The sequence below is a fragment of the Montipora capricornis genome, chromosome 13 (assembly GCF_036669925.1).
Source record: "Montipora capricornis isolate CH-2021 chromosome 13, ASM3666992v2, whole genome shotgun sequence".
Lineage (NCBI taxonomy): Eukaryota > Metazoa > Cnidaria > Anthozoa > Scleractinia > Acroporidae > Montipora > Montipora capricornis.
Genome location: NC_090895.1, coordinates 30,560,640 through 30,570,639, shown reverse-complemented (window position 1 = coordinate 30,570,639; position 10,000 = coordinate 30,560,640). Strand labels below are relative to the sequence as shown.

General features: G+C 37.8%; 2 protein-coding genes and 1 long non-coding RNA gene across 5 annotated transcripts in view; 2 read left to right on the top strand and 1 right to left on the bottom strand.

Moving 5' to 3' along the window:
• LOC138029260 (uncharacterized) overlaps positions 1–320 on the top strand; it is a 2,978-nt gene extending 2,658 nt beyond the window's left edge. The window contains exon 2 of the long non-coding RNA XR_011127848.1: positions 1–320. This exon is cut by the window's left edge and continues 310 nt beyond it. This is a non-coding gene — a long non-coding RNA (uncharacterized lncRNA).
• Positions 1–5,022, bottom strand: part of LOC138029258 (mannose-6-phosphate isomerase-like) — a 6,020-nt gene extending 998 nt beyond the window's left edge. Inside the window, exons 1-7 of one of the 2 annotated variants that reach the window (XM_068876971.1) lie at positions 4,906–5,022; positions 3,892–4,016; positions 3,478–3,751; positions 3,014–3,142; positions 2,205–2,480; positions 1,265–1,473; positions 1–592 (exon numbers count right to left, since the gene is read on the bottom strand). The exon at positions 1–592 is cut by the window's left edge and continues 998 nt beyond it. In XM_068876971.1, the coding sequence (XP_068733072.1) occupies positions 377–592; positions 1,265–1,473; positions 2,205–2,480; positions 3,014–3,142; positions 3,478–3,751; positions 3,892–4,016; positions 4,906–4,936 (1,260 nt within the window). In that variant the 5' untranslated portion in view covers positions 4,937–5,022 and the 3' untranslated portion in view covers positions 1–376. The remainder of the gene's footprint in view (positions 593–1,264; positions 1,474–2,204; positions 2,481–3,013; positions 3,143–3,477; positions 3,752–3,891; positions 4,017–4,905) is intronic. The other variant, XM_068876972.1, reaches the window with a different exon arrangement.
• A 211-nt stretch (positions 5,023–5,233) lies between these two features.
• Positions 5,234–10,000, top strand: part of LOC138028253 (golgin subfamily A member 6-like protein 24) — a 28,544-nt gene continuing 23,777 nt past the window's right edge. The window contains exons 1-2 of one of the 2 annotated variants that reach the window (XM_068875723.1): positions 5,234–5,365; positions 5,597–6,804. In XM_068875723.1, coding sequence (XP_068731824.1) covers positions 5,640–6,804 — 1,165 coding nt within the window. In that variant the 5' untranslated portion in view covers positions 5,234–5,365; positions 5,597–5,639. Of the gene's footprint in view, positions 5,468–5,596; positions 6,805–10,000 lie in introns of both variants that reach the window. The other variant, XM_068875724.1, reaches the window with a different exon arrangement.

The window sequence follows — 10,000 nt, the reverse complement described above, 5'->3', positions numbered from 1 at the left end:
TTCCTTACTTCGTGAAAATTGCAACATGTATGAAGCTAAGTCCTATTGAGCTAAATGCTTTAATATTTAATGGAACCTATCAATATCCCCACTCAATAACAAGTTATTATGATATTGTTTTAAATTTATATTTCCATTTTGCTATAAGCAACTGTACTTTTTGCACAAGATGCAGTACAAAGCTATTCCAGGAATTTACCAATAAATCTGAACCAAAAGAAAATAATCTACAAGTAAATGATATAAAAGATAGGTTTTTCTACGCAACCCATTTATGTTATACAGTACTGTAGGGGGCATAAAGTCTTATTAGCTTCTTTACTTGCTCATTTCTCTCAAATGAAACTCAGTTGAAATGTTGAGAATCATGTCTAAACTACAAGACACAATAGGCTTGATAAATTTCACAGTCTACCCCATCACATTTCAACTCAAAACATGTGTTTGCTGGGATGAATACCACAGTTCCTTTTCTTAAATCTATTTTCAAATTGGTAGAAGTTTTATGTATGGTGCCTGATCCTGAGATCATTATGGCAATACTTGGTCCATTCAGTCCTTGAAACTTGTATGATAGACAGCTTGATGGAATCTGCAAGGGGAATTGTAAAAATAAAATTATCGCAATTACCCAGTTACCCAGATGGGCACACACAAGCAATCACAAGGGTGATTGCTTTACAAAATGATTTGATTGATTAATAAAAAGAAAGGAGTGAGGGCATCTATGTTTCAAACAAAGGCCTGGTATGAGAAGGTTGCTTTTAAAATTATCACAAGTCATCTCACTGATCTTTAATAATTTTAACTGTCTTGTTTCCTGTCAGGAGTTGCCTAATGGTACCGGTACATGTATGTCTCTCCCGCTGAATATCCATTCAATAGACGGTGGTACATTTCCTTCATTAAAGTTTTAAAAAAAATACACCGAAAAAGGATTTGACAATGTTTTGGTTTGAAAAGAAACTCAAAAAAGGCCATTACCGCATGGCATTGTGCTGTAGTGCCTAAAAAAAAAAGACAAACATTATTCAGATGGCCCAGTTGTTTGCATAAAAAAAACGAAAGAAACAGGAAATGTCTAAAATTATTCCTGGACTTCTTTTCCACAGAATTATAGCAATCAAAGCAAGAGAAAGAGGCCACCTTCTTTTGTAAGGAACCTTACTGTTTGCAGGAAACAGTAAAAAAAGGAGGGCTTATCCAGCTTTCATTAAACTAATATTAACAGACATCTGAAACCAACCGTTTTGTTTTTACTGACCTGTATCCTGGCAACAGCAAAGTCAGGCACAGGAGGATCATAAATTGAAACATAAGGATCACTTGGACTTGGGCGACATGGAAAAATAGTCTCTTCTTTGGTATGACAACCATAATCTAACATTTGACAGAGAGTGTCCACATCTTTTAACTTTGGAGTTAATCCAGCTCTGACAACATTATCACTGCAGGCCATGCACTCCATACAGTCTAAAAATGTTTCACAAAAAATTTAATTACAAGGAATTATTATTACCTAAAAATGTTTAAAGAATACATGACTTATGCATGGCTGCCGTGAATGCATTTTCAACATAAACACGCATAAGGCCAGCATTACAATCAAGCTCTGAATGAACAGTACCGCAAAAATACATACAGACGACCGGTAGCAATCAAACACCACCTTGATAACATCTAGAACAGACAGTACCTCAAATATAAGCTGTCATACCACTTCATAGTTACTTTTGTTATAATAATATTGCAAAAAGCCAGCACTATTGATAATATTGTTATTATTATTGTCACCTGGAATACTTTTGTACAGTCTGATTTATCTATGGTTAAAAGATCATGAATGTGTACCAACATTGTCTCTTTATGGTGGTAGCTAGACCAAAGTAATTTGGCACATTGTACTTTCTAGTCACTTGTTACTTTCTCAAACAGATTATTTTTTCACACATTTAGCCACTTGCTAAGACAACCACATTCAAAATAAAAAAGAGATTTGTCGCTACAATATACACTTTCTTGGAACCAATGACAAACCAAAGGTAAGTTAACCGCTTGTAAACTCTGAACTCTTTTGCTGCACACGAGATTGTGTGTTGCTTTCATTACACTTCCTATTGCAGCCCTATGAGACAATTCCATCATCATATCAAAACCCTTAAAACAAAATAAGAATTATTATTACAGAATCATAGTGATCGTACCTCCAGCCAGATAAGCATGTGGTAGATTTGGTCCAAGAAATAATGCCTCACCAGGTTTGAGTGTGATGTAGTTCAGGAAATAAATGCAAAAGCAGCCTACATCTCCTGGAAATTGGCTGTTTAATCTAAGAAGTAGCTCCCCACAGTACGGAGAGATGTCATGGCTGGAGGACTTCATTTTTGTGATCCTGTCCACAAGATTCTGGAGATGTTTTGAGACAACATCAGGGCTACTTCCCATTAGAGAAGTGAAAGTTATTTTTAGTGCTTCAAAATCTGTTAAAAGATTTGAATGTCATAAATAGTTTTTTAGTAGAAAGCCAAGAACCCTAGAAAGTCTTGACTTGTTGTAACAACCCTCACAATATGCATAATTGTGACAGCTACAACAAACACAAATATTTTAATTATTAAAAACTTAAATTAATATTATAGTCAACTTAGGTGCAAATGCAAAACCATCCCTGCTCCATAAGGACAAGCAACAACAGTGGATTTTCAATGTTTTATTTTACATGTACATATTAAGTCATAACAATGTAATAATCTTCAAAATTAATTAATGTTGCTTATCTTCGGTAAGGTTACAGTAAATTTAGAAAATAGATTAAGTACAGTCAAGTCACTCTAACCATTATGTTAGACTGTATGTTTGCCTTTGATTGATACACTGGTAACATAAATACTGTAGTTTACACCACAAGAAAGTGAACAGATGTTGTTTTCCAATGAAAACAAGTTCTGAAAATGAACCTCTTTTAAACTGATGAATGAAACTATGCTCCCCAAACTTAGGCAGCAATAATTACCTGAACCACTTGCAATGGCATCCACAGCCTCCTCTCCAATGACAAACGCAAGCTCAGGTATAGTCCTGACATAGTTCTGGATTTCAGCAAATGGGCGAAAGCCACAGAGACTTTCAAAAGCAGTTAAAGCTGTTTACATAAGGCAATAATAATAAAACATTGGCAAGATGTAGCTCTGCATGTCGGCTCCAGTATTAACATTTTGAAATATGAGGGCCTGTCCCTTCTCTCTACAAGACCATTTTACCTTCAACCTTAATGAAAGAAATGTGTCTTTATTGAGATGATTTTGTTTACAATAAATATTATTGCTTGTTTTCATTGTTGAGGAAAACGTCATAGTCCTCATCAATTAAAAGTTCTTGATTTTGATTAGAGCAAAGGAAGATAGTCAAAGTGCTAATCAAGGGTTAATTATTACAACAAGAACCGTGCTTTGTTTTGTTCTGGTGACCAGTTCTTACCAATGGCCATTTCTGGCTTGTGATTAGGATCTTTGTAGACATCAGGTCTCTCTTTATGAAGACGTTTTGCATGAGATTTACTTGGGTGTGCTTGAATTGACAATGCTTTATTAACTGATAGAACTTTGAATAAATATGGAAGGTTGCCATCAAATGCCTCTTTGACTGTGTCTCCCAGAACATGAGTATTTTTATCAATCCACTCTGATAACAAGACCTCTTCTTTTCTAAATAGCACTTTTGATGGACCATTTGTATGCGTTCCCATCCAGAGCTGTCCAGACAAAGAAAGACAACACAACTTAGCCTACATAAATATTTGGAGATTACCCTTTTAAGGTGAACTTGATATGTTACACATCAATAAGTACGCAGTATTTCCCATCAAAGCTCACAAAAAATTGTATAACACACCTCAGAATATGGTTTATCCTCCTTGAGCTTAAATGAAAAAGAGTGTTGTGCTAGCTGGGCTACAGTGCTACTCAAACCAATCTTTCCCCAAGCGTAACACTGAACGGCACATTTTAATTCAACCACTGTAATTGAGAAAACAGTGTAAGAAAAAAAAGAAATGCTTCAGAATAATCATGATAAGAAACAGGAAATGCTTGAAAAAAGCAAGATGCATCCTATGATATTCACTTCGCTTTCTTGGAGCTCCCTTCTCTGTAAAATAGCATTGTATTACGATAGATCTGGAGATAGCTAGCCTTCCAGTTGAAAAAAACGTTTGATCTGTCTGATGTTTTGATAGCCTGAATGGAAAATTGAATAATTTTCCTGTCGTCAGTGGATAATATATTTTAGTAAAATCCAACTAGTGGTCTATTATCAATGCTGCGTTCTGATTGGTTCAGCTATTAGTAGGCTATTTGTTATAGCCCACTAGTAGCGAAAAGCGCCGGCTTTGAAAACCAAAACAAAAATTAAAGTCTAGTTTTAACTAGCGAAAGATGTTTTGTATCGATATTTTTTTGACCAACTAGTTGGATTTTACTAAAACAATTATTCCTCTCGCCCTCATGGTCTCTGAGTCAATAGCCCATTCGGCCTTCGGCCTCATGGGCTATTGACTCAGAGCCCATTCGGGCTCGAGGAATAATTATTAAATAGTACATAATATATGACGTTGGTCAGAAGATCTTGAGGCGAGGGGTAAAATTTAGGCTGTGCATGTGTCAACATGACCGGCAAATGAATTCCACAAATATCACCAAAATTAGACCTGAACGATCCCTGGTTGACTGAAAAATTAACAAACTAAATAGTGCCTCCAAGCTAATTTTTGTAATGCCTGTCACCGGGTAATTAAAAAAAAAAAATCCTGTTCGATTGCAGGAGATGTTGAGTCTATAACATCAAAAAATGAGAAAAAGAGAAATAAATGCTGAATTAGCATCATAAAATAAAATAAATAAATGCTACCCTCTTCAGCTGAGTCTGCTGGAAAAGCCATTTAAACTGATGAATTGCCAGAAAAAAAAGGAAATGACGTTGCCATTATCACGGTAAAGTCCATTTCTCACCAGGCGTTCACAAGAGAAAGCCTGGGATCGATTTTGTTGCAATGTGTGGAATGACGGGTGGAGTCGGGAGGAATAATGAACAGTTTTCATAGCTTTGCTTGAAGCAAAGTCTTAACTTTTAAAGAAAGAGGGAAATGCAATTCATTACTTTCGTTTATATATAACACATATTAGAAGTTCTTACAATGCTTTTACTATGAGAAGGGGCACCACCTAAATGAAACAACTTATTGTTACCCTTACCCCACCCCAGCCAACAGTGATCTTAGCTGCATGGGTTATCGATTATTGGGAATATCGCAGTCTTCGTTGCATGGAGAGTACAGTTTTATTTCTTCGGGGAAATTAAGTGTGGCAAAGTAAGGTTGTTTCGTCTTTATAGAACGTTTATTCTCTTTTTTTTTAATTTTAGATTTACGAGGTCTCTCTTCGAAAATGCAAGTAAAGTTATCTGGACGAAGGTTCTTAAATAATTACCGTAGTTTTGTGGAGTCTTATTTTTTGAGACTTCGTTTAAATTTATACTTAATTAACTCGAATATGAGAAATACGGTGGTAGCTGAGTTTTTTATGCCCTTTTTACCACTTAGATTGTTGTAAAGTGTTTACTACAGAAACACAACATTGCCGAAGATGGATGGAAAGCGACATTTTCTCGACTCAGGTGGTCTTAACTTGTTTCCTTTAATTGGAAACTCTTTAGCAAATTCCCAACAACTTATCAGTCGTCTAGGTGGATTGAGAATGCCACAGCCAAGTGCTAACCTGGACAGTGACAGAATGCAGAGGATGCGAATCTTTAATGACCACTACAAGAGCAACAGGGCATCACCTCTTTTCAATAATAGTAAAGAGGGAACATTAGGAGAACCTTTCCACCGATTTCGGTATACACCACCTGAAGAGGATAGATTTCGAGATGAGAGTTGGCATAGAGGTCGTGGAGCAAGTGATCGAGAAATACCACAGCACTTTTTGTATCCGGAGATAGGTCCTGAGAGTTACCATGAGAGACATCAGAGGGAGGCACTCAACAGAAGAAATTATGGCACACCTATGACTAGAGAAAATAGAGTGCATGAGAGCAAGTACGGATCTCGAAGTACTGCAGCTGTTCCCTGGAATGCAGTGATACATCCTAACTGTTACCTAGTACCTCCTATAGATGACACCTATGTGCTGGCGTTGAGTGAAAAGCAACAAGGGTGTCGTTCTGTTTTCATTGGTGGCCTTCCAAGTATGGCTGATGAAGAAATCATCACAGAGATTTTTAGCTGTTGTGGTTCCATTGAGAAGATTACTCTTACCTATCTTCACAGTAATGCCCAAGTAAAACACTGCCTTTTGCAGTTTGTCCAGCATGACCCTGTGGATAGAGCAGTAAAGTTAAATGGCCATGTTCTAGTTATTGGAGATGGAAGTGACAGGAAAACAAAAATTGGCCGCATTCGTGTTGATTATCACAGAGAACCCAGTGATGAAGACAACCATACAGAGGTAAACTTACAAACTCAAAGTGAGGAAATACACCTGGAAACATTGTATTCCAGTAAGCAAGTTTTTCATCTTCTTGGAATGATTCGAAATGATCAAGCCATTGAAAAGTCTCTGGATCTGTTGGCTCACTGGTTAGAAAAGGGTGAATGTAACCGCAAAACAGTGAATGATTTCCATACCCTGCTTAATGCTGTGAATAATCTTATCAAAAGATTAATTAGCAGACGTAAGGAACATGAGCAACAAGTGGAGAAACAGAAGCAACAAGCTGCTGAAAGAACTAATGCAATAAAAAAGCAATGTAAGTGATGATTATTGTAGTGCATGTACATACAGTGTTGTTCTCAGTTGTTAATGCTCTTCAGATACCATTCTTCATCATCAGTTTAGTGTCAAGTTTGTTTCAGTAATTCACTTTCAATGGGTGCCCTACAAGGCTGACAGCTCAAAGTGCTTAGAGGGAAGTCATTGTATGAGTTAAGAAACACAAACACAGCAAACTAGTTCGTAACTGTTATTTCAATGATCTGGGTAGAGGTGGTCACAGTGTTGTTAAAAGCTAATGTGCGTCACCTTATGGGTTATGAAAGAATAGCTTATTTGTTAGGGTTTAGTTAAATCTGTCTAGAATTGAAGTATTTATGGACTTTTTGGCAGTCAGTTGGTCCATCAAGTGAGCTGACTTCTACAGTCAGTTTCAGTTGCATGGTAATTTCAAGGTGCAAGGAGCTGCAGGGTATTGATTAATAGGCTAGATTAGGGTGCAGGGATGGCGCAGTGGTGAGAGCACTCGCCTCCCACCAATGTGGCCCAGATTCGATTCCCAGACGCTGCATCATACGTGGCCGGCTGAGTTTGTTGGTTCCCTTCTCTGCACCGAGAGGTTTTTCTCCGAGTACTCCTGTTTGCCCCTCTCCTCAAAAACCAAAATTTGATTTGATTTGCGTGAACTTGTTAGTTTCAATTTACAGTGTCCTCGATTAGTGCTCTACAGTGCTAGAAGATTAGACACTTAAATAAAGTTCCTTTCCTTTCCTTTCCTTTTACCATTACATGTATGTGGTTATTTAAATTTGATCCTGGTTATTTTAACAACTATAGGGCAGTTAAGTTGCATTGTATAATTATGTACTCCTTGTTATAGTGCTTTGAATTTTACTCCCTGAAATTAAGGAATTCCACAAACATCTTCGGTTCAAAATATTTTGTGCACAATACTTGGCAGAATACCAGCTATGAACAAGTTTTTTTTTACTTTGTTTTTATCGCCACTTCTTATTATGTTTAAAAATTGCACCGTAACCAGGATGAGACATGTTGTGAATCTGAAAGACGTTCTCTGGTTAAAAATTGGTTAAAAATTATAAGCTTTCGGCTATCTATCTATAGCCTTTAACGAATGAAATATAAGAAGCACGAATTAAAATATATACGAAAAGGGGTGTAAAAATTCGATGCGGGTGAGAACTAAAATATGAATAAGAATGATCTAGAAAAAATTACAATAAAATAGAGTATTGTCTCGGTAACGGTTTAGAATTATTGTCCGCGTTAACAGTTTTAGCGGTATGCCAGGATTCCAAGGTTTTTCTAACACGGTAGTTGCCTTTGTCAATCACGCATGCATTATTAAAGTCAATAGAGTGGTCATTCTTCCATGCATGGCTGGCAATGTTTGACCCTTTCGCGAAATTTTTTAGGTTTCTTTGATGTTCTTTTTTCCGCGTTAAAAAGCATCTTCCAGTTTCGCCAATGTAACTCCACGGACAGTCCGAGCACGGAATTTTGTAAACAACATTGCATTGTTGGTCCAAGGGCTGTCTTGTTTTTGGGGATGGGAATTCTTGCTGAAGGGTTTTAAGTGGTTTGGTGACGACTCGAATTTCATGTTTGCGTAATAATCTCATGAGGGGCTCTGTCAAGCCGCTAATATATGGAAGGCACGCAAATCCATGGGGTGTATTCTGTGGGTCAACCCAACTAAAGAACATTGCTACCAATTCTTCTGGTGATGGTACAGTTGGTGATGGTGGCTTCTTTCTATTTTTGGAAATATAAGAGATGACTGAGGACGGGTAGCCATTGGCTTTTAGTGCATCTGTGACATAGTTGGTCTCGCGTGATTTTCCTTCGTTAGTGCTTGGGAGATTAGACGCACGGAATAACAAAGTAGAGGCCGTGCTGATTTTGTGTTTTCTCTCATGATGTGAGGAGAAGTCTAGATATCTATCAGTGTGGGTTGGTTTTCGATAAACGTCAATGACAGCAACACCATTTTTTCTTGACACTAAGGTGTCAAGGAAGGCAATTTGTCCATTGTTCTCTTCTTCAATGGTAAATGTGATCTTAGGGTCGACAGCGTTTAAGGTGTCGTGGAAGGAATGGACAGCAGCTTTCTTGATGACAACAAAGCTGTCGTCAACGTATCGTTTCCAAATCCTTGGCGGAACAGTGGCGGAGCTGATGGCTGACTCTTCTATCACTTCCATACAGAGGTTAGCGACGATAGGGCTAACAGGGCTGCCCATGGCACAACCATGAATCTGCTTGTAAGTGCGATTATTGTAGACAAAATAGTTGTTTGAAAGAGTGAAGTCAAGGAGAGAGATGATGTCGTCGGTAGAGAGGTTTGTTCTGGTCTGTAGTGTGTTGTCACAGTTCAGTTTATTGCGGATATAATCGCAAGCTTTATTCACTGGGATAGCTGTGAAAAGGGACACCACGTCAAATGACACCATGACTTCGTCGTCCAAGATTTCGATGTTAGCTACTTGTTTCGCGAACTGGGAGGAGTTGAGGACAGAATAACCATTAAGGTTCTGTATCGGAGAAAGGATATCTGATAGAAACTTGGATGTGTTATAAAGGGCGGAGCCGATACATGAAACGATTGGTCGAAGAGGGCAGCCAGGTTTATGGTGTTTAATAGAGCCACGAATGGCAGGTAGAGAACCATCTGTGGAATGAAGTTTGCGATAAGTAGCTTCGTCAATCTTATTTTCTCTTTTTAGAGCGAGGAGCTTGCTGTTCAGTTCTCTTTCAATTTTGGTGGATGGCGACTTGTAGACTTGTTGATAAGTGTCCGGGTCACTAAGTAGAGCTTCCATCTTGGTGTCATAGTCGGATCTGTCTAAAACAACGAAACAGTTCCCTTTGTCAGCTTTTGTTATCACACGTTCAGGATCATTTTTTAAGTCCTTTAGAGCTTTTTGTTCAGCTTTCGTGATATTTTTATGTGGTGGAATTCCATAGAGCTCGAATTCCATAGAGCTCGAATTCCATAGAGCTCGAATTCCACCACATAAAAATATCACGAAAGCTGAACAAAAAGCTCTAAAGGACTTAAAAAATGATCCTGAACGTGTGATAACAAAAGCTGACAAAGGGAACTGTTTCGTTGTTTTAGACAGATCCGACTATGACACCAAGATGGAAGCTCTACTTAGTGACCCGGACACTTATCAACAAGTCTACAAGTCGCCATCCACCAAAATTGA